The sequence below is a fragment of the Mauremys reevesii genome, linkage group 2, assembly GCF_016161935.1.
Source record: "Mauremys reevesii isolate NIE-2019 linkage group 2, ASM1616193v1, whole genome shotgun sequence".
NCBI classification, from domain to species: Eukaryota; Metazoa; Chordata; order Testudines; family Geoemydidae; genus Mauremys; species Mauremys reevesii.
Genome location: NC_052624.1, coordinates 256,593,920 through 256,618,596, shown reverse-complemented (window position 1 = coordinate 256,618,596; position 24,677 = coordinate 256,593,920). Strand labels below are relative to the sequence as shown.

The following is a 24,677-nucleotide window of genomic DNA, read 5'->3' as shown; positions in this document are numbered from 1 at the left end:
GTGAAGCACCATGGAACAATGGTTTTTCTCCATCTTGTGGGTAGGTGCTTAAGGAGGTAGTCATCCTGTTTTTCAAGTGTGATTTGGTCGTCTGTAGGAGACACCAAACAGTACACTGTCTTGTGCTTTATTTGTGTTAACATTGATCTATCAGCATGCAAGATCATTTTCTTCCGAGTTGTCAGTGACTTGGAAATCAGTAATCTCATTTTCCCCTTCTGTGAACTCCATTCGTCCTAAGCAGGTTATATCCATTGATTTTAACATTACAGTCATGCCAGTCTCCTCACCAGACTTCAGCCGTACCAACTAGGTTGGATTTTTTTTCATAAATGAGCAATTCTAATTCCAATTGTTTTATTACACAGGCTCCTGGTATAGATGTACAGGCAATTAAAACATTCCTATCTTCATGTCGTCCTTTGTCTTGATCAATTTTATCAACATTTTGATACTGTGCTAAATAAGTGCTTGTTTCACCAGAGACAGAATAAAAAAGATATGGTCTCCAGAACCAAGGTTTCTATTACTGTAGCTCCCATCTCTGGATCAGATTAAATGACTCAAACTATTGGACTTTTTTGTGCAACAATCCCACATTCTAATACAGTGGTTACCAGATGAATGTATCATTCAAGATTTAAACTAGATCAGACAGTACTGGTCAGCTTTCATCAAAATGCAGGAGCAGATTAGGCTTCTCCAAACTCCACTCACGGATTTTAGTAAGGTGCTCCCCTATCTCAGCAGTTTTAAAATCATTAATTTCCTCCTCTTCCTCCATTTAATAATAGGCATTTATCGTACACAGTTTTTTACAGTTGTCTAGTAAAGGAACCCTTCAGAGTTCAATGGTAAACAACTCGTTAACCAAAGGAGGTTATTTTAAAAATCTGATTTGTTTTCCAAAATTGATTTATTATCAAAATCATCAGATCATGTATCCGCTATCTTTCTGTGCTTACATAGCACCAAGCATAATGGGCCTTTTACCTGCTACTTTAATATACAAATTAATAATAAAAAGAATGTCAAAACTATCTGGGCAAAGGAGACAGGACAAACAAACCGGAGGCGGAAGCCACTGAGTGATCTGTGTCGGCAGTGAAATCCTTGGGGTAGCTTCAGTCAACTTTCTCATTCCTTTTCTAGTGGATAGCAAAGTAGCTACTATGGACTCTTTCCCCCTCCAACTTGTTTTTTTTTCTTCTTCTTTCTGCTTTACAGATTATGTTTAATGAAGAACTTGGGAGTCCCTTTGTTATAGCCCACAGTGTTTGCTTTGTAAAGTCAGATGTGCATTCAGTAGCTGGGCTTCTGCTTCGAGTAGAAAAAGATGAACTGGATGCAAAAGGAAGTGGCTTCCATGTGTCCTTGGAATGGGTTACAATCACAGAAGTAGACAAAGAGGGTGAGTATTTTATGTTTATATTCTTGGCAGATACTTTGAAAAGCTGAAACCTCACTATTTTAAAAAATTATTGTATATAGAATATCAGGGTTAGAAGGGACCTCAGGGACCTCAAATCAGGACCAATCGCCAACTAAATCCACAAATTGCCCCCTCAAGGATTGAACTCACAATCCTGGGTTTAGCAGGCCAATGCTCAAACCATCGAGCTATCCCTCTGATTAGTCATTTCACAATTCTAGTTATTTTAATTGTTTTTCAAAACTTTAACTCAGTTTCTATCTTCATTTTTTTTTTCCAATTTGAGTTGGGAGTGGGGAATGTGAACCTATAATTTGCTAAATATCTCTGAGGCCAAGTAATGGATAAACAATACAAATGCTCATATGATGTGGGTGACTAGAAAAACAGGTTAGTGCAGTAGCACTTTACATGTGGAGATAGACAATGCAAATTCCCAGAGAGGTCCCAAATAAAAATGTTAGGTCTTCTCACCTTAGTCTTAGCAAACCTTTGTTCCAATCTCCAAACCACTGAACAATTAGGTACTATTTTCAGCTCTGGTTAAGAGGCTTGGAATTTGAATGGTAAAGGGATTTACAAATTAGGATTAGAAAATGAATATAACGGGACATAGTATAAGAATACAAATCAATGATATATTGAGAGAATATTGAATGTTCTTTAACCTTTTCTATAATAAAAAGAACAAGGAGACATTTAATTAATCTGACAGTGATTTAGTATACAGTGGTTAAACTGTGGAACTCACTGAGTTTAGTAAAATCCAGCAAAGTATATAAGTATAGATATATATGGCGAGATAGTTAGATGACTGAGTTAATATAAACATCCATAGTTGTATTAAATAGGATAACTTTTATAAGGCCTCTAAGACCCCATGTTTCAGGATATAAGACGACCAATAATTGATTGGGGGTAGGGCGAGAGTGCATTTTTGAAGTTTTACTAATTTAATTAATCCTGGCTTATAACTAAAGTTTAAGCAGCTAATTTACTTTTTTCTGTCATCTTGGTTCCCCCCCCCCGCCCTTTCTCTGTCTTAACATGTTAACTCTTCTTTCTCCTCTCTCCGCCACCCCGTCCCCCTGCCTTTTCTCACAGATCAAATTTCTGAGGGTCCATTGCAGCCTAAATAGCGTCTCAGTGCCTTCTGGTCCATAATAGACTTTAGACCTCTTGGATGCAGAAGATATGAGTTAACAAGACTGGACTAGTTGATTCTGCTCAGCTCTGTTACCATATATATATTATCCTAGTTCTCAGGGAATTAGACTCCATTGAACATGCTTATGAGGTCTCTAAATGTTTTAACATTGGAGCAGACTCTTTTCTAGATGACTTGTCAGTTAAGAGTGAAATAAATGGCCCGAAGATGTTGTTGTTGTTGTTGTAGTTGTAGTAGTAGTAGTAGTAGTAATTAATAATAATAATAACAATAATAATAAAAAAAAAGGTCTGGGTATTGTTGAGGTGGGTTCTCCATCTCCTCCTTCCATACCACTATGCTTAAGCACTCTAAAGGATGAAGGCCCCATGCAGAAATTCAGTGGTTGCAGGAGAGGAGCTTTTTGAATTTATAAAGAAGTATCTTAGATGATTCACCCCTCCAGTAAATCTCAGCTGGGCACTGTGGGAGGATTATTCCAGCCTAGATCTGCATTAAATCCTGTTTGCATCATAGCAGTGGGGGGTGGGGATTTTAAAGGGAGTTGAGAATCTGCAATTTGGAGCATGAGATTAAGGAAATGACTATTATGACCTCCCCTCCTCCTGGATGAGTATAACCTGCATTTGGGGTGTTGACTTTTTGTTGTTGTTGCTGCTTATGCTGAAATTTCTTTTGGCTAGATAGGCCTACTTCAGGATTTAAGGCTTGTAGAGAAAGCCTGCTATTATTTTCAGCTGCATTTAGCTCTAGTGTTGTATTGTTTATCTGTTTCAGTTGATTATACTTTTGGTTTTGTTTCCTCTTCCTTGTACTATCTTTATTTCTAGTTTAACTTCAATTTTTGTTTCTAATTTTACAAAAATGCTTTGAGATCCTCTGATAAGTTGATATAGACGTGTAAAGATTTACTCATTCCATATGTTCTAGTTAAATGACTTTTAAATTTCTTTGTATTGGCTGCTGTTTTTCTTTGTACTTTTTGGGGGTAAAGATGTTTCTTGCCCCCTCTCTTTCCTGCTTATTTTAAAGTACAGCTTTAAGGAATAAAGGGAGTAATGCATAATTGTATATATCCCCTGTATTCCCATCTGTGTGACTAACTGAGCATAACTCTGCTCATCCTGGATTACATTTAGTGAAAGTATAAGAAATCATCTACTCATAAAGAGGATTTTTTCCACTATGCTGAAAATTCCACCAGTGTTAGCAGGAAAGTGCAGTGTTACCATACCATGTTACCTACCAGCATTGACATTTAAGATGGCATATCTGCTTTAAGGCAATCTATGGAAGCAGAAGGAGCCAATTCTATTGTACTGAGCTTGAGAGAGTTTTGTACTATATTCTTTATTAAAGGTTGAGAGTCTTTAGCTTTCTCCATGGTCATTTTAAAGAACTAACGTGTAGACAGTCTGCATCTTGATGCAACAAGATATATCCACACAACCCTCTCCTAACGCAAGGCCATGGACTAAGGACATGGCTACACTTGCAGATTTAGAGCGCTTTTGAGTTAAACCAGCGCTCATAGAGCGCAGTAGGGAAAGCGCTGTAGTCTGTCCACACTGACAGCGCACTGGCATGGCCACATTAGCAGCTTTTGCAATGGCCACAGAGAGCAGTGCATTGTGGTAGCTATCCCAGCATGCAAGTGGCTGCAACGTGCTTTTCAAATGGGGTGGGGTGGAATGTGACAGTGTTTGTGTGTATGTGGGGGGAGAGAGTGGGTTTTGGGGGGCTGAGAGCATTTCAGCATGCTGTCTTGTAAGTTCAGACAGCAGCAGACCTACCCCTCCCCCCCCCACCTCTCTCTCACACAGCATTCCACAGTAATGGTTGCATTGTCTCAGAGCAGATAAGCATGCCAGCTGTCAAACAGAGTTTTCAAAGGGCATATCCAAAACAATGACAAGAGTGGCCACTTGACTTAATTGTGGGATTATGGGACGTTTCCGGAGGCTGATCAGAGCGCAGTAATGCAACACCTCATTCACACTGATGCTGGGACGCTCCAGCGGGGGCACATCAAACATTATTCTACTCGCCGAGGTGGAGTACCAGGAGCGCTCTAGCCGTGAAGTCAGAGCGCTCTACATGTGAACTGGTAGTGAGCTAGTGTGCCTGGGGCTCCTTTATTGTGCTGTAACTCGCAAGTGTAGCCAAGCCCTAAGTTGAAATGCAGGTGGACTTTAATGAAGTTACAGATTCACTGTGTGTGAAATTCACACCTTCTCAGGAACAGCCAGAGTAACTGGCTTTGTGCAGGGATTGGGGGTGAGTAGTCTGCTATACAGCTTCAGGGGAGGTCGCCAACAGTGTCTTTCCATGTGCCCCTGTTTAGTATGGGACTCCCCCTAAGGGTAGATCTGCAGCCTATCTACCTTTAGCCTCAGTACCCTTAACATCAAGCTGTTTGGGGCTATCATGGATCCCAGTTGTGGAGGGAACCTGTGTGTCCACATTTCCTAAATTAGATTCTATGTAGTGCACAGAATAAGTGGTAAAGGGGGACTTGCTTGCTCTTCCACAAAGGGTGACTTCTGGATAGTACTTGTGCATATAATTTATTTATTTATTTATTTATTTTGCATGGTGGTTAGCATCACATTACTAAATTTGTGCTGAGGTGACCAAGAGTAGCATTAGTGTTAAGAATGCTGCTTCATATTTTCCCTTAATCTGTTTCCCTTCTGTCGATTATCTTCCCTTCCCTTCTGACACCTACTGTCCTCAAACTCAATTTATTTTCTGTATCCTCCCCATGTCTACCTCCAATTAATCCATGCACTGAGAACGTGAGAAGGAGGCGCTCTAGACCTTTTGAGTTCTAGCCCCTGCCCATTATGTTCCTTGACGACTTCATGTGCACTGCAACATGTGAACAAGAGTGTGGAGAATAGCTTCATCTTGTTAATCAGTGATTTTGGAGCTCAGCGTGCTGTGCTGTGTGTGCTAGCTCTCCACTGAGTTGTCTCACTACCTTGTGGCCAGATAGCTGATAGCTTAGCAGGGGAGACCTCGGAATACAGTTGATAATCTTGTAAGAAGTATTCATACAGCTATACAAAGAGACTTAAATTTAGGAGCATGGTTTAGAGCAGGGTGGGCAAACTTTTTGGCCTAAGGGCCACATCTGAGTATGGAAATTGTGTGGCGGGCCAAGAATCCTCATGAAATTGGGGGTTGGGATGCGGGAGGGGGTGAGGTCTCGGGCAGGAGGTGTGGAGACTCAGGTGAGTTTGGGGATGAGGAGTTTGGGACGCAGGAGGGTGTTCCAGGTTGGGACCGAGGGGTTCGGAGGGAGGGAGGGAGAGCCAGGGCTGGGGCAAGGGGGTTGGTGCATGGTGGGGGGGGAGGCTCGGGGGCAGGCTCCAGGAGGCGCTTATCTCAAGCATCTCTCAGAAGCAGCGGCGTGTACCCCCTCTGGCTTCTGCGCGGAGGTGCAGCGCCAGCGGTCAGTAGGAGCTGCAGAGCTGGCACTAAGGGCAGGGGCAGCATGCAGAGCCCCCTAGCTGGAGCCAGAGGGGGGACATGCCACTGCTTCCGGGAGCCACATGGAGCCATGGCACAAACGGAGCAGGGCAAGTCTCGGACCCCGTTCCCCGGCTGGAGCTCGAGGGCCACCTCTGATCTTCACCCCAGTGTTCTATGCTGCCTTCATAGGTGGATTTTCTTTTTCCATTAATAAGTTTGGTGTATGTAAAAAGAGCAAAATATTAGAGCTGAAGTCAGTTATGGAAATCCAAAATGATAATCTTACTCTAACTTTATGTACACCACTAGAAATATAGGGGGAAATAATTTTGCTTAGATAATACTTTATGGAATTGGAATAATTCATTTTACCGGGAAATAACATAGTTGTTATAATACAATCATTTGTGATTCTCTTCCTACCCTCAGTAAAGGTTACAGAGCAGATAACCTGGTAGAAAAGGTTCTGCAAGAGGGCTGTAGATTAAAGGCAGTTGAAAGTATATATTTTTTTGCTGAAAATGTTGGAGTTTCTTTAATTTTCTTCAAACTTCACCATAACATTTTCATGCATTTTTTTATGAGTAACTTGGGGGAAAAAAATCAGGTTTGGTTTTTGGAAACTCTTTGGTTTGGTCTTGTCAGAAAACCAGAATATTGTCAAATGAATTTTTTCTGTATTATTATTTTTTTTCTTTTCAAAAAGACATTTTCCACAATGTTGACCAGCTCGACTGTAGATACATGGACTATATATCTCAAATAGGTTTTGCTTCTCTTTCAAAGAGCCATTTATATTATTTACTTTAATCTAGCTGAGTAACACAAAGTATAATTGTTAATTTTCTGTGTAACAAGGTTTTTATCAATGAAAAGACAAAACAGCAAGAAGTTTATGGAGGGGATGGTATGATGGGATAGCCTAATTTTGGCAATTAATTTGGCAATTGACCTTTGATTATCAGCAGGTAAGTATGCCCAGTGGTCTGTGATGGGATGTTAGATGGGGTGAGATCTGAGTTACTACAGAGAATTCTTTCCTGGGTACTGGCTGGTGAGTCTTGCCCACATACTCAGGGTTTAACATATGATGGCCATATTTGGGGTCGGGAAGGAATTTTCCTCTAGGGCAGATTGGCAGAGGCCCTGGAGGTTTTTCGCCTTCCTCTGCAGCATTGGGCACGGGTCACTTGCTGGAGGATTCTCTGCAGCTTGAGTTCTTCAAACCGCAATTTGGGGACTTCAATAACTCAGACATAGGTGAGGGGTTTGTTATTGAAGTGGATGGGTGAGATTCTGTGGCCTGCATTGTGCAGGAGGTCAGACTAGATGATCATAATAGTAATCAGTCCTTTCGACTTTAAAGTTAGGCAATGTACACTTCTTCAGTAACTTAGAACTTGTATAATGCCTTATATCTTCAAAGTGCTTTACACACACTAATTTTAAGAAATACAAGAAATTTTAATGTTAGTCATAACATTATTTAAATGAAAAATTTTCAATGTCACTAGCTGGTTGTATAATTGAAAGTTTACATTACATAATTGAATGTTTACACACTTATGGCTGTAGCCTTTACTCAGTTCATTCCATCAATAGACATTCTGCATGGGGATATGGCGCTTATTGTTTGTACTGTACACCCCTATGAATCCAGTACCTGTCAAAATGCTCAGTACCATTGTGTGCTTCTGAGCTGTGGGAATCCATGGCCCAGTTGTTGTTCCCTCTCTTTTCTATAAAATGAAAAGCCCAGCGGCAGCTTGGACTCTGAACTCCTGGGATATTAAATGAATGCCTCATTGATTTGGTGAATATTTCTGCACGCCTTTAAGAATCTGAAGTTTACAAGACTGACAGATTGCCCTGCCACCTTAATGCACAGAGAGATTACATTTATGTGAAATCCTAGGGTTTTGATAAGGGAAAGCTTGCACTGGAAAAGGAAATCTTGATAAGTTTCCTTTGGTGAATAAATTTGAGTGATAAAGCAGCTGAAATTGAGACTGATATAGATAATTTGCAACTCACTGAAGAATATATCTTGGGATATTTGTTTCATTGCTGTATAACTTGATGCTGTTGATTGAAGATCCTGGTTACAGGAAACCCTTCCCATCCTTGAACATTAATGATAAATAGGCAACATTTTCTAACTACAATCAATACAAAAATAACTATGAAGTTTCAAAAAGCAAACTTAAATTGTAAAGAACTAACAGTATTTCTCTTTTTAAAAAAAAAATTAGAATTCAAAGTGATGGATGAGCCTGACTTGTAGATTAAAATAAATAAATACATCCATGTGAAGTTGAATTGAGGCAATACAAAAGCCCTAAGTAATTTTTTGATTGATGGGGGATCATGATACTTCATTTTTTATTGACACCTTTGAAGAAAATTCTGTATCACAGAATATATGGATGAAAATATAAGAACTTTCAAGAGCGAAAGCTGGGAAGTCCTCCTTTGGAGATGGTTTTGGTCGAACAATGTCACGCTCACTTGAAAACTGTGTGCAGACCATCTGCAGTAGAAAACTTGATTTAGTTGTGAGGTATGCCCTTCAGGACAGACATGCTGCCCTTGTGCACACTGCTCAGATGATGCATGTTCTTTTTCCAACCCTTTTCTTTTTATCTGGATGTTCCCACCTGCTGGTTGTCTCTCTTGGCCCCTTTTTCATTCTGCCTGAATTCCACTAGTTGGGATGTTTTACTTTTAGATGTGTGATCTAATGTTCTAAGATTCTGGGAAAACTAGAAATTTGTGGTCAGTGTGCTATATCCTCAAGCTACTCCCTGGCTGGCCTGTGATCCACAGGTATCTCTAGTTCCCCTGACATCCTGGGTAAGAACAATTGAGACCAATAACTGATCCCCCTTGTCCTGGTGGGAAACAGGTTGCTAGCTGCTCCTGGCAGAGGTGGATTAAGCTTTTGTGGGGTTCTGGGCCTGAACAAGTGGGGCCCCTCCCCACCCCTTCTGCATGCAGTTGTCCCTCCTCTCTCCACCCCCCGCCCTCCTGCCGGGGAGAGGGATTGGGGCGCAGGGGCTTCCCCTGCTCCCCAGCAGGATCTTCGGGCAGGTAGAACAGGTCGGAGCACAGGAAAGCCCTTTTCCAGGGTCCCTGAACATGGTCCCCATTGGCCCAGTGACTAATCCGCCACTGGCTCCTGGCTGAGTTCAGATGCACCTGTACAGGGCTTATAAATTCTGTGCTGCTCTACTGGCTCTGTTAACTATGCACTTCTTTGAGTGCTGTTGTTGCACTCAAAAATTGTGCATGCTTCATAGAGGTTAGGAAATACAGGTAGATGTTAGTTAACTTGGCCATATTACATACACTTTCCTTGTGCAAACATTGTCACACTTATGTTTTTCTTACATTTTTGCATTTCCTGAATGTGTATTGCACTAGCTTAGCATTGTTCCATCTTTAACGTTGCATTAAGAATAATTTTGATATATTGTAATTATAAAGTTCAATGATGAAAAAGGTGTGATTAATCATTTGAAAACTAAATTACAATCTTCAGCATGGAGCTAAATTTAATAAGAAAAATTATAATCTTTCAACCTAATTTTTATAGTAAACAATTAAATTCTCTAAACCTAGAATAAATATTATAGTACTGTCCTTTTTAGAGGGAAGTATAAAACTTGATGAGTGGCAAAACTTTATTTAAGGTTTTATATCAGGAGTAACTGCTATTTAATCACATTTTTGTCCATATATATTTCTTTTTCCCTTAAATATAGTAGGAAACTTTTTTCTTTTTCTTATTAATTATACTGCTCATATCTGGGGTTGTCCACATTTGAAAATGTATTTATATCATTACTTAATAGACTGGATGAAATTAAGATATAAATCTAGATCTCACACACATTGAAGTGTCTAGACATAGTTACTGTTTGGTGTGTAAATTTTTTCTTGTTTGAAAATAACTTCTATATTTGTTACCTGTCAGAGGGAAAGGTGTGTTTCTATCCTTTCATAAGGAATGTTGATTCATAATCACTAAATCTGTATAAATCAGAGGATGTGAAGCCTAATAGAAACCCAAACAAAAAGTGAGGAAATGCCAAGTTTAAACTGTGAACCCTCTGTACTTTAACTAGTTTCCAGGTATCTAATGCGTCTGGTATCTGAGTCAAAATATATCTCTAGTGCTTCTCTGTGTATCAGATGTGTCCCAGTAGAGAGAGAGAATTTGTCAGAACTCTGACCACCTTATATGCAAATGAACTATGTGTGTATGTGCGTGTGTGTGGGTTTTTTTGTTTTTTGCTTTTGTTTTTAACACTACCAAATATCACTCGTTTATGGTCCAATTGCTTGACAGGTTTTTTTATATTTTGTTAGACCTCTGAAACATCTTTTGGTAACCAGATGACAGCATGTTTAAGTAGTAAACCACAATACATGCTTCATAATCTATATAATAAAATTCCAGGATTGTCACTCAAAAGCCTAGAATGTACTTTGAGTTGGTGTGATGTGATGGAAGCATGGTTGAGAGCTTTTTTGTTTTGTTTTGTTCAGATTATCGCCGGGTTGAATCATCACTGCATTTTAAAGTCTATTACTATACAATTTTTAAATGCTCAGCCATTTTGGCTTTATGAATTACACCCATGTAGTGTACAGCTACAGTAAGGCATGTTCCTAGGCCATGCCAAGAGTTTTAACCACTGTGATGTCAGAGTTAACTCAGTCAATCCCCACTCTTACTCTACCGCAGTGGTTCTCAAACTGTGGGTCGGGACCCCTAAGTGGATCGCAACGCCATTTTAATAGGCTTGCCAGGGCTGGCCTTAGACTTGCTGGGTCCCGGAGCCAAAGCTCGAGCCCCACTTCCCCACTGAGTGGCAGGGCTCGGGTTACAGGTCCCCTGCCTGGGGCTGAAGCCCTTGGGCTTTGGCTGACCTCTGCAGGCTTTGGCTTTGTCCCCTCCCACACCCCGGCCAGGGCGGCAGGTCTCGGGCGGGCTGAGGTTTCGGTGTCGCCCCTCCTGGGGTCATGTAGTAATTTTTGTTGTCAGAAGGGGTCGCAATGCAATGAAGTTTGAGAACCCCTGCTCTACAGCTAACTTTATTGCAACAATTTCATGGGCTGTATGAGGGAGACTGCACTGATGGTAGATTTGCCTTAACTGCCGTACTCAGCACCCAACTATCACTCACACCAATCAGCACAAATCTCCTGGCACAATCTACTCCAGACACAAATCAACACACCTAGCATACACAATAACCCCAAACAGCACTCTGAAGCCTAGATTATCTGAGGCTTTGTCTACCCTTGGAACACTAGAGCCGCCGTGCAGCTGTAGGGCTTCAGTGTAGTCACTACCTATGCCAATAGGAGAGGTTCTCTTGTCAGCGAAAGTAATCCACCTCCCCGAGAGATCCTAGTTAGGTCAATGGAAGAATTCTTCCGTCAACTTAGTGCTGTCTACATTGGGGGCTAGGTCAACTTAGTTACATCACTCGGGGTATGGATTTTTCACACCACTTAGGCTGTGGCTACATTTAGCACTTCAAAGCGCTGCCGCGATAGTGCTGCCGCGGCAGCACTTTGAAGCGCTAAGTGTAGTCAAAGCGCCAGCGCTGGGAGAGAGCTCTCCCAGCGCTGTCCGTACTCCACCTCCCTGTGGGGAATAACGGACAGCGCTGGGAGCCGCGCTCCCAGTGCTGGGGCTTTGACCACACTGGCGCTTTGCAGCGCCGCAATTTGCAGCGCTGGAGAGGGTGTGTTTTCACACCCTGCTGCAGCGCTGCAAATTTGTAAGTGTAGCCAAGCCCTTAGTAATATAGTTGGGTTGTCTAGCTTTTTAGTGTAGACCCAGCCTATGTCTGTGACGCATGATAAAAACAGCTGTAAGCATGGTTGAGAACTCCTTTTGTTTAGAATATCACCAGGTTCAATCATCACTGGGATTCGTGGTCTGTTACAGTCCAGTTATTAAGTTCTCAGTCTTCTGGGGGTTTTTTACATATGGCTTTACAGATTAAACCTGTGTGACAGCATAGGCTTTCAGCTATTAGTTTAAAATTAACTAATTACACTAGAACATCTTGGAATGGAGGTTGTTCATAATGTCTGAAATGTTCCTAACTCTGAACAAAACGTTATGCTTGTTCTTTCAAAAGTTTACAACTGAACGTGGGACTTCATATAGTTCTGAAACTTTTCTATGCAGAAGAAAAATGTTGATTTTAACCCTCTTAATTTAAATGAAACAAGCACAGAAACAGTTTTCTTACCTTGTCAAATATTTCTAATCTTTTCCTTTTTTAGTAGTTGACATTTAACACAGTACTGTACTATATTTACCCCCCGCCTTTGGGGGTGGGGGGGTCCTCTGCTGCTGTCGAATTGCATACTTCTGGTTCCTAATGAGTTTGTAACTCTAGTGTTTGTAACTATGAGGGTGTGGGGGGAAGCATCATTTCTAAGATCGTGTATGCTAGACTTCTATCCAGATGGGTACACATAGCCAAAAAGTACATGTGTCATTACTGGGGCAGAATTCACATGTGCAACAGAAATCAGAGATGCTTTGTACACTCATATAATGGGTTTGCATGGTCCAGTCAATTAGGGGCAATGAAATAATTTGTGTATATATATGTGCAGTAATATGAGTGAATAGGGAATGAAATAGTATTTGTAACTGTGCCACAGTAATTCCCTGGGTATAGGCCAGATCTGGAAGGCGTTTTTTCTGAATTTGTATTATGCATTTTGTATACTCAAGTCATGTACCTCATCACACAGTTTGACTGTCATAGTATGTGTGAAAATTTTCATGCTGGTCTATAAAAATTGGCCATATACTTAAACACACAGCTTAATTGTGGGATTGAAACTTTGAAATTTGAGGGTTTTTTATGCATGTTGTTTAAACTCAAAGCACAGTTTATGGATTACTGTGTTGAAGTTCCTCCAAAGTAAATGTAATAAACCATGATAATGACATCTTGTGTGTATGTTGAACACTTTATTTGTAAGCAAGCATGTAACAGAAACTCACAATGTTAAAAAGCTGATAGGCAGACTAGCTGTCAGAAAAACTTACAACACAACTAACAGTGCAAAACCCACTGAACAGTGGATTGGTGGAAATACAGTGCGCAGTGGTGCAAAACACTTAGACACTGGCATTGAACGGAGTTTCTGTTCTCTTTGGCCCTTCTAGTGCATTTCATGTGCACAGGCTGCTACTGGACTAGAGTGAAGTGGAGGACTGTAGAGGGTATATTTGGCAATTCCAACTACAGTTAATTCCTTGTGACATAAACCACCCAAGCCCAGTGTTGTCCGAAGGGTGCATGGCATGCAGGACAGGGTAGCATGGGGCTACCGTAGGAAGAGGTATAGCTGGAGCCTGCAGTCTTATTGCCATGAGCATCATCTCTCACAGTTCTTTCTGTGTGCTCTTTCTTCCTCCCCCAACTTGCATTCCTGCTCCAAAATCTGCACTGCCAATCTCTTCATGCCAGTCAGCCTCTCTCTCTTCCCACCCGCACCACCCATGCTTTGTATTTTTGTCTCTTCGGTATTCCAGCTGCTGGTTGGCCTTCTGCAGGATTTCACCCATTACTTTGTCTCAGGCTTGCCCCCTTTGTGCCCATACAGCACAGCTCACACCCCAAGGCTCCTGGTTGATGATGTAGGTCTTGCCCAAATGCTCAGTGTCTGCTTGCCATAATTGGGGTCGGTAAAGAATTTTTCCCTGGGTCAGTTTGGCAAAGACTCCACTGCCACCAGCTAGAAATTCCAGTGTCTAGCACATTCCCTGTTCCCCCAAACTTTCCCTGGGGAACACAGATCCCAACTTCCTTGGATCTTAACACAAAGGGAAATAATCCATTCCCCCCACCATCTTTCCCCTCCCCTAGTCCTTGGGAGAGATACCTTGATTCAAACTCCTTGAATCAAAACAAAGAGGGATTCACTTTCCCCCCTCCCCTTCCCCTGAAAATCCAAACAAGGGAAGAAATCAGTCAGGTTCTAAAAAGAAAAGATTTTATTAAAAGAAAGAAAGAAAGTACACTATCTCTGTAACACCAGGATGGAAAAATATACAGGGTCTAGCTTATAAACCTGGAGAGACTTCCCCCCCACTCCTTTCTCAGAATAATCAAAGTAACAGCAAACAGAAATAAAGATATTTCTCCAGCAAACACACAATTGCAAATGCAGAAATTAATTATAAGACTAATCCGCCTTTCTAATACTCACTATACTGAATAGTAGGAAATACTTCAGGAAAACTTGGAGAACTTGGAGATATGTCTGGCCCCTCTTAAATCCAAAGAGAGAACAACAACCCAAACAAAGACACACAGACTTCCCTCCACAGAGATTTGAAATTATCTTGTCCCCTGATTGGTCCTTTGGTCAGGTGTCCATCAGGTTACTGAGCTTTTTAACCCTTTACAGGTAAAAGAGACCTTAACCCTTAACTATCTGTTTATGACAGTCAGATTGGCAAAGACTCTGAGGGGGTTTCACTTTCCTCTGCAGCATGGGGCACAGGCCACTTGCATGTTTAAATTAGTGTAAATGGTGGATTTTCTGTAACTTGAAGTCTTTAAATCATGATTTGAGGATTTCAGTAACTCAGCCAGAGGTTATGGGTCTATTTCAGGAGTTGGGTGGATGAGGTTCTGTGGCCCGCAATGTGCAGGAGGTCAGACTAGATCAGCGGTTCTCAAACTGAGTCAGGACCCCAAAGTGGGTTTCAACCCCGTTTTAATGGGGTTGCCAAGGCTGTCTTAGACTTGTTGAGGCCAAGGGCCAAAGCCCGAGCCCCGTTATCTGAGGCTGAAGCCTGAGGGCTTCAACCTTGGGCAGTGGGCCTGAGATTACAGGCCTCCTGCCTAGGGCTTAACCCCTTGGACTTTGGCTTCCACCCTCCTTCCCCCCCACCAGGCAGCAGGGCTTTGGCCCCCCACCCATGGTGGCAGGGATCAGGCAGGCTAAGGCTTTGGTCCCCCCTCCTGGGGTCGTGTAGTAATTTTTGTTGTCACAAAGGGGTTGTGGTGCAATGAAGTTTGAGAACCCCTGGACTAGATGATCATGATATTCCCTTCTGGCCTTGAAGTCCATGAGGTAGAATGGCCTGCTGAGGCAAATGAAAACATGTTATGAGGGGGGGAAAAATTACATCGCATTTGCTGCATATGGCGGGGCTCTGGCAACCTCAGGTGAAAAGATGCTAATTTTTATCATTGGGTTTTATGTTTTTCACATGCAAAACTCAAGACTTCAAACATCATGATAAGATGCACTTGACAAATTCAATGTAAATCATTTATAAATCCCTACCATTTCCCCCTGGGGTTGTGTGGGGTGGGTGCCACTCTCTGTGCCTTACTGCCTATGGTTTTACTGTCCTTTTAGGCAGAGCAACCATGGGAGAATGTTATAGTTCTGGAGATCCCTGACTGGCAGTATAATTTTTTTATCTGATGGCTGCTGGTCTTCTCTGGTAGTTCCTCTGACTTGGGGGATTAAAAGGGTGCATTGTCATACACTATTATGGGCTTAATGCTTGCTGAAGCCCCAGAAGCTGCTCAAATGCGCATAGAAGAAGCAGTTAAAAAGCAAGTTCTCAGAGATGCTGTTACTATCCCTAAACTTGCAGTAGTTGGTTTTAAGCCACATGACTCGATCTCTGTACGGATAGGTGGTCGAGAGGATATCCCAAGCTTTTTTGAGATTTGTTTGTACACATGATCATTTCTTGCACTCTTACTGAAGAAAATGTCTTGCTCGCCTTCCACTAAAGATTGATCAGAATTCATCTGTGTTCCTGTGACTGGCTAGCAGTGCACTTGTAGGACTTCTTCCTATCGGTGGTCATAGCTAACGTAGGAGACTGTTAAATGTGTTTCCAGGGGAGTGGTGAGAGTAGAAAGGCAGAGTTAAATGCCAAGCAGCTGCGTATGAACTGTATTTGAGCCAAGCGGGGATGCTTCCACTTCCTAGGAATTGAATGTAAGGGCTGAGATACACAGGCCAGGTTGATTGTAGGATAGCATTGGCCAACTTTCCAGTCATGAATTTGGGAACCCAGCCTTGAGCTGGATCCATACTGCACAATGGCAGTGCTTGGATCCAAGTCTCAGCAGAACTAAGGCCTAGACCGCACCCACACTTCTCCCCCTCCCCTCCTCCGAGGGTTTGCTAACCTGAGTCAGAAAGATTTGAGTGTAGACAATAGGGGCATTTGGGCTCAAACCTGAATCCAGTTACAACGCAATATAGACACATCTATACTGACTCTTAGTGTATTGTGCCACCTGTTGTACAGTGTTATTTCCTTTAATAGTCTCTTAATTTTCTTTGGACATAAGAATGGCCGTAGTGGGTCAGACCAAAGGTTCATTATAGTCAAGTAGCGACCACACCTGAACTTACCTAGCTTGTCTGTCATGTATATCTAATACAGTTTTCATATGTTTTCAATATAAAGGTCTGTCTAGCCTTTATATTGAAATGCTGCCTTGATGTACAAAATTTGGCAGATCTGAAATATTTGCCCATATTGGTGTATTTGCTGGTCTTAAAAACAGACAACACCACTACATTTTGAGGAATAATAATGTGTCCTTGTATAACACATCTCTACTTCCAGTGACTTCTAAGTTAGTCAGGTAATAGCCTACTTACAAGTACAATAGTTTCATATGAAAGGAAATAGAAGTTAAATATGGAGTATTGAAAACAACTAGAAATAAATGATCAAGTATAAATTTATGATTTGAAGAGAATTTGAACAAGGTCTAAAATATTTAGCTGGCTTCTCTGACATCAATGTTTGTTCAAAAGTGATTAGTTACTATTGAGCTGAGTGAATTTAGAAGTTGAGGCAGAGGAGGAAATGCTGATACCAATGTCAGCATGTTATGCTTCTGTTTGTCTCAGTGTATATTGTTGGAAGCACAGCATGGGATGGATTGATAGCTGTATATTTTGTACAAATGCTGGACAAGATGAGCATTTTGCACTAAGAAGGGCCAGTTAGCATTATCCAGGATTTGTGTGGAACCTGTAAAAGGCATCATCAGTTAAATACAGGCTATGCATATATAACTTTCTGCAAATTATTATTGAAAAGGGTATTCTGCTCTGTATTTCTCCTGGAAGACAACTGAATTGATGACCAAACACCATGAAAAATTAAAATTTCCTTAAATTTGACAAAAACAAGAAATCAGAAGCCCATTTCTAAAAGCTGAAAAACAGAACTTTCCAATTGCAAGGCCGAATTCCATGTAGTAGTGGAGAAAACAAGAATTATGCTGCATTATTAAGAATGAGTAGGCAGTGGGCATGCTGTGATTGCTGCTCATTATAGCAAATTAGATTCACTGTTACTTGTTCTCTCTCATTCCATTGTTCCTCCCCACCTTTGGTTCATCGTATGTTAAGATTGTAAATTGCATGGGGCAGGGACTGTCTTTCTTGTTGTTTGTTGTTGTAGTTGTAGTAGTACAGTGCCTAGCACACTTGGACTCTAATCCCTACTTGGAACTCTAGATGATACAGAAGAACAATGATAAATAATTACCATACTGGAAGAAACTAATGGCCCATCTAGTCCTTTATTTATCATGTCTCCAATAGTGGTTAATGTGGGAGGCTAGAAAAATAGGTGGGAAAACCTACAGTGTACCTGATTACAGGGCTTTAATTTCAATCCTGATTAATTTCAGTCTCCTATGGCTGCTGGTTTGTGTAGCAGATCTCTGGTATCAAGAATAGAGATGAACTGCTGTTTCAGGGCTGCAATATTATGAATTGACTGATGTGGCTGTAATATTATTTTTAGGTACAATCCATTTGTCATATTTATAATAGATTTTTTTCCTCCTAGAAAATATTACTTTTCTGTTTTTTTACTTTTACAGATAATCAAAGATATGAAATCTTCAAGCGCAGAATTCTCCAAGGAAAGTCGGTCCCCCATTATGCAGCTATAGAGCCAGATGGGGATGGTGTAATGATTGTCTCCTACAAACCATTCAGATTTATGCAGGATGAGGAGAATCAGCTTGAAAAAAAGGAAGATGGGAAAATAGCAGATAAAAAGAGAGGTAATATTAGTTCTGGTCCTGTTTTCATAGATTTCTGTAACAAAACCATCCTTTATTGTAACAAAATAATAACGCTAGATGATTTAATGAATTTCCATATATCACTACAATATTTTTTTCACTGTTTTAAATTTCATTATAAATGTTTACTTCCTGGACAAAGAGATTTAGATATTTATATTATTTTATGTATGTAATTTCTCTTTGTATATAGTGTTTGCCTTTCTTAATTGTAGAAGATGCCTTGCGCCTAGAGATGAGAAGAGTTTTTTGCTCTGCAGAAGACACACAAAGTTCATGCTTTCATTGTTGTTGCATGAAAAATCAGTATTACACATGTAGAAATAGAGATAGTAATTGAGCTGTAAGTATCTGTGGAGAGAGGACAGTCATTGAATTCTAACTTCATCATGCGCTGATAAGTGGTGTGAAGGGCAACCACTAGCTCAGCAGGAAGACAAAATCCTCCAAATGTTTTCATCATCAACATGCTGAGTGATTGTACCAGTTAGCACAGAAGTCTTCTCCTTGACTTCTTTTAGGGTTTGGATCAGGCCCATGATCATTAGATTGGCTCTTGTTTTTCTAAACTGTTTGCTAGTTACTTCCTCCATCCTAAATAATCTCTAAATCATTTTCAAATCCTCTCTTTAAAAAAAAAAAAAAAAAAAAAAGTTGTTCTCGCTACAGGTAGTCATATTGGTTTGCCTATTGGGTGTATCCTAATCAGGATCATTGGTGGGCTATTTTATGGAAAACACTGTTTGTGGATTATTTTCACATGAAATCATTTGCTGTGGCTCACTGATGTGTATTTCAAACCTTCCACAAAGCTGTAGCTAAAAGAAGCCAGAAATATGCACAGGCTAATTCTATTAGAAAGACGTGTGGTTTTTTGTTTTTGTAGGATCGTAGGCCTGGAAGAGACCTCAATCACTCATCTAGACCAGGCCTCTGCACTCATGGCTGGATTAAGTATTATCTATACTGATGTTTGTCTAACCTGCTCTTAAAAATATCCAAATGATGGAGATTCCGCAACCTCCCTAGGCAATGTATTCCAGTGATTAACTACCCTGACAGTTAGGAAGTTTTTCTAATGTCCAACCTAAACTGCCCTTGCTGCAGTTTAAGCCTGTTGCTTCTTGGCCTATCCTCTGAGGTTAAGGAGAACATTTTTTCTCCCTCCTCCTTATAACAAGCGTTTATATACTTGATATCAGACCTCCCCCCCTTATTCTTCTCTTCTCCAGACTAAACAAACTCAGTTTTTTCAATATTCCCTCCTAGGTCATGTCTTCTAGACCGTTAATCATTTTTGTTGCTCTTCTCTGGACTTTCTCAAATTTGTCCACAGCTTTCCTGAAATGTGGCACCCAGAACTAGCACAGTACTCCAACTGAGGCTTAATCAGTGTGGAGTAGATCAGAAAAATTACTACTTGTGTCTTGCTTACAACGGTCCTGCTAATACGTCCCAAATGATGATTGCTTTTTTTGCTACAGTGTTACACTGTTGACTCTTATTTTGCTTGTGATGCACTATGACCCCCCAGATCTCTTTCCACAGTACTCCTTCCTAGACAGCCATTTCCCATTTTGTATGTGTGCAACTGATTGATCCTTCCTCAGTGGAGTACTTTGCATTTGTCCTTATTGAATGTCATCCTATTTACTTCAGACCATTTCTTCAGTTTGTCCAGATCATTTTGAATTTTAATCCTATCCTCCAAGGTATTGGCAATCCCTCCCAGCTTGGTATCATCTGTAACCTTTTATAAGTGTACTCTCTATGCCATTATCTAAATCACTGATGAAGATATGAAGAGAACTGGACCCAAAACTGATCCCTGTGGGACACCACTTGATGTGCCCTTTCAGCTTGACTATGAACCACTGATGATTATTCTCTGGGAATGGTTTTCTAACGAGTTATTCACTGCCATAGTAGCTCCATCTAGGTTGTATTTCCCTATTTTATTTATAAGGAGGTCATGCGAGACAATATCAAACGCCTTTCTGAACTCAAGATATATACCACATCTACTGCCCCCCCACACCTCCCCCATCCACAAAGCTTGCTACCCTGTCTAAGAAAGCTATCAATTTGGTTTGACATGATTTGTTCTTGACAAATCCATGCTGACTGAAAGGTCACAAATAACCACCCAAAGGTTATTTAAATGGGTGTTGGACTGTATTAGCCTTTGCTGTACAATAGCTTGCCTGGACCCTCTGCGCAGATTGGAGTCCATTCCAACAGAGCTCAAAAAGCCTCTTCCGCTTCCCTAATGGACTTTCGAGTCTTCGAGATTTGTAAAGCAGATACCTGGAGTTCAGTTCACACATTCACCCATCACTACACCTCGGTAGAGGGTTCCAGATCTGATGCCCACTTTGGCAGAGCTGTCTTAGTCATGGGCTCACTAGACTTTCTGAGCACCCACTTTGAGGACATGAGCTCTCTTCTTATGAGTCATCTGAAATGGAATCCATATGGACAACCACTCCAAAAACAGAACTGTTATTTACAGTAGAATAACTGGTTTTTTGTGATTTGTTGTCGTCATAGAAATGTAGGGATATAAGGAACCTCAAGAGGTCAAGTTTTCAGAGTAGAAAGTGAATACACACACTTTACCAAATTCCGCCTCTCTCCCCCCCCCCCCCCCAATATACTTTGCATTTTGTAACTGACTTTGTATTTATATGTATGTTTCCATTTGTAGACCCTGTCTATTACTGGCAACAGACTGAAGATGATTTGACAATAACAATTCATCTTCCACAAGACATCACTAAAGATGACATACAAGTACAGTTTTCTCCTGATCACATCATTGTAGCATTGAAAAGTCAGCCTCCTTTGATGGAAGGAAAACTCTGTTCATCTATTGACCATGAAAGCTGCACATGGATAATTAGAGATAATAGGTATTAATAATCTATATATTGATTTTACTTTTAGTATTAATACATATTAAGTCAAAGTACGGTTTTTATTTTTTAAAAAATCCTGTTTGTTTCTCTCCAGACTAGTCCATGTAACAGGCACCATATAAAATCCATTGACGTTGATGTCAACTAGTGATGGATCAGGCCTTTATTCAAAAAGGGCCTGCTCCTGCAAACACTTCTGTAAGTTACTCACGCATGAGTAGTTCAACATGCACAAGTGTCTCATGATTTTCCAGTCGTTCTTTCTCTCTGAAATGAAAATGTTTTAAAACTTTCAAAGTGACACATATGTAGAACTTTATAAGTAATAAGGTGGTTTGGAAGAAGAAAGTTTTGAAATAAAAAGCTTATTCAGTCTTCATCCCTATTCACTATATTGGCATCAGGGTCTGCAGAATTTGCACGTGCAAAGATCAGTTGTGGGTGGAAGTTAGAGGCATAAGTACTCAGACTGCCACCCACAATTTATTTCTCCAGATTCAAATAGTGTGAGCTCCATATGCATATGCTAAAAGGGAGGCTGGATCTCCTGCCCTCTTAAAAATGTACTCCTTTAAAAATTTTTGGTTATAAAGCTTCAAAGACTGAAGCCTTAACTGGCTCAGCTTGTAAGCCAATTTCTTTGTTACAGTTAAAAGGAACCGTGAAACTGCCATGTATACACATTAATGTCAAGGTTTTAAGAGCTCCTTATGAATTTTTGTTGAACTAAATTACTGTGCTTTCACAGCAACCACTATTCAGAATGCTTAATTTGATGTATTTAGATAGGTGTACAATGGAGGGCTACTTGTGGGATGGAAAATTCTTTAACATTTTCTTTCTGGAGCAAAGGTTTGTGACATCTTAGTGGGAAATGCTCTCTGGTAGCCTCTTAGTTTGGAAAGAGGCTGTTCAATCAGACAGCTAAAGAAAGACAAATCTGGGAGCCAAATGGTTATTCCACCTGCAGCAAACTTGGCAAAAATATTCAAACATTTTTTCAACCTTCTTAATATTCATATCTTCATAGACATTAAGGCCAAAAGGGACTATTATGATTATCTAGTCTGACTTTAAATGAGGAATTGAATGAATGTATATCTTCAAAAAATAACTTGTTTTTACAGTTGACAATGGTGTGGCTGCTGCTCTTCTAAAATAATTGACCTTTGGTGATTGAATTTACCACCTTGTTCTGCCCTGTTGACTGACCCTTCCAGTATTTTGTGTCGCAGTGTTCTTTCCTTGTTTTTAACATCTGATTAAGAGCATAATATGCATGGAAATTAATTTTGTTTAAATATAAAATTATACTACATCACTGCTCTACAGCCAAAATGCTTCTGAAATAAATGTAGTCAAACTTTACTAATTCTGGGTCACTGAGAACGAAAATGATGCTTAAAATTGTTGATTGGCTCTAGTTTTCAAGTTATGCTATTGGGTCAGTATATATGACCCTTGACTTGGGAATAGCGGAGAATAAGTGAGTTATAAAGGGAAGGGATCTCAATTTAAACCAGAAATGACTAAAATACATCTTTGACTGGATCTATGAATAAATCTATGACTGGGTTTGGACAGTACTTGCTTTTTAGGCAAAACAATGAATGATGCAATCTGAAGCTGGTATTGCGTCATACATGATATGAATTGCATCATGTTATTCCTAGAAGTCATGGATGATGCAATCATAACAAAGCTTACATCACTCTGCTGAACAAATTGCCCTATATCAGCTCTAGAAATCATACAGTGTCGTGCTCTCTTATTTGTCAGTGTTTGATTTTGCAAAGGGACACATTTCTGTTTAGCCAAAGTGAGCAGAGATGCCTCGTACTTGTGTGAACAGTGCAGATAACTTCTGCTATGTTTGTGGTGAAGTGACTTTTGCATCACAAAAGCGCAGTATAACCACTATGGTTAAGAAAGCTATCACCTTGATTTTGGCTGCAAAATTGGAGATCAGGACAAGAGGTGGGCCCCACACATATGCTGCAACACTTGTGCAACAAATCTTCGCCAGTGGTTGAACAGGAAAAGGAAATCTATGCCTTTTGCAGTGCCAATGATTTGGAGAGAGCCAACAGATCATACCAGCAATTGTTACTTCTGCATGGTGCCTCTAGTTGGGAAAGGTGTGTCAAAGAAGAAAAAGTGAACTGTGCATTATCCAAACATTCCATCAGCTATACGCCCAGTACCCCACGGAGAAGGACTGCCGGTTCCTGATGCACCAGAATTATTCTCACTTGAGTCAGACGAGGAAGAGGATGAAACTTCTAGTCCTGAACCATCAATGTCACAGGACCCACATTTTCTCCCATCCTCCTCCTCTGAACCACACCTTATAACACAAGGTGAACTGAATGACCTTGTCAGGGATTTGGAACTACCCAAGAGTAAGGCAGAGCTGTTGGGCTCCAGACTACAGCAGTGGAATCTCCTGGCAGGTGATGTTAGGGTTTCCATGTTCCGTGACTGTCAAAAGGATCTTGTCCCATTCTTCTTCATGGAAGGTGATCTTGTAGCCTGCAACAACATCGATGGGGTGATGGCAGCCCTCAACATGGTTCACGATCCAGATGAGTGGAGACTGTTCATTGATTCATTGAAGACGAGTCTTAAAGCTGTTTTACTGCAGAATGGCAATGTTTTGCCATCAATTCCAGTTGGTCATGCAGTCCATATGAAGGAAACGTATGACAACATGAAACAACTTTTGAGGTGCATAAACTATGGCCAACATCAGTGGCAGCTTTGTGGCGATCTGAAGGTTGATGCTCTCTTGCTTGGTCTGCAGACTGGATACACAAAGTACTGCTGTTTTCTCTGCGAATGGGATAGTCGTGCAAGAGATTCCCACTACATCAAGAAAGATTGGCCACTCCGACAGTCATTGGAGCCTGGGAGGAAAAGTGTTCAGCATCCACCACTTGTTGAATCAAGGAAGATTTTGTTACCACCCTTACACATCAAGCTGGGTCTGATGAAGAACTTTGTCAAGGCCATTGACAAAACACAAGCAGCTTTCAAGTACCTCCGTGGAAAATTTCCAAGGTTAAGTGAAGCTAAGATAAAGGAAGGTGTCTTTGTTGGTCCTCAGATTCGTGAACTTCTTCGAGATGATGCATTTGACCATGCACTGCGTGGCAAGGAAAAGATGGCATGGAAAGCCTTCCAGTTAGTGGCAATAAAGTTTCTCGGAAACAACAAGGCAGACAACTACAGGTTGTTGGTGGGAAACCTCCTCAAGGCATACAAAAGCCTTGGTTGCAACATGTCACTAAAGATACATTTTTTGCACTCTCATCTAGATTTTTTTTCCACCGAACTGCGGAGCAGTGAGCGGCAAGCAATTTCACCAGGACATTGCAACGATGGAGAAATGCTATCAGGGCAAATGGAGCCCATCAATGCTTGCAGACTATTGCTGGGCAGTGACAAGAGATGCTTCATTTAATGAATTCAAGAAACAAGCCAAGAAGCGCCGAGTAGACTCTAAATAGGACTAAACTATGCACATAATAGTTTTTTGCCTT

The 24,677-nt window shown here is 40.8% G+C and overlaps 1 protein-coding gene across 3 annotated transcripts in view; it reads left to right on the top strand.

The window, feature by feature from the left end:
* The window catches only part of NUDCD1 (NudC domain containing 1), a 171,552-nt gene that overhangs the window by 59,000 nt on the left and 87,875 nt on the right, over positions 1–24,677 (top strand). For all 3 annotated transcript variants that reach the window (XM_039526150.1, XM_039526149.1, XM_039526151.1), the window contains exons 4-6: positions 1,228–1,411; positions 18,011–18,196; positions 20,925–21,129. In XM_039526150.1, coding sequence (XP_039382084.1) covers positions 1,228–1,411; positions 18,011–18,196; positions 20,925–21,129 — 575 coding nt within the window. The remainder of the gene's footprint in view (positions 1–1,227; positions 1,412–18,010; positions 18,197–20,924; positions 21,130–24,677) is intronic.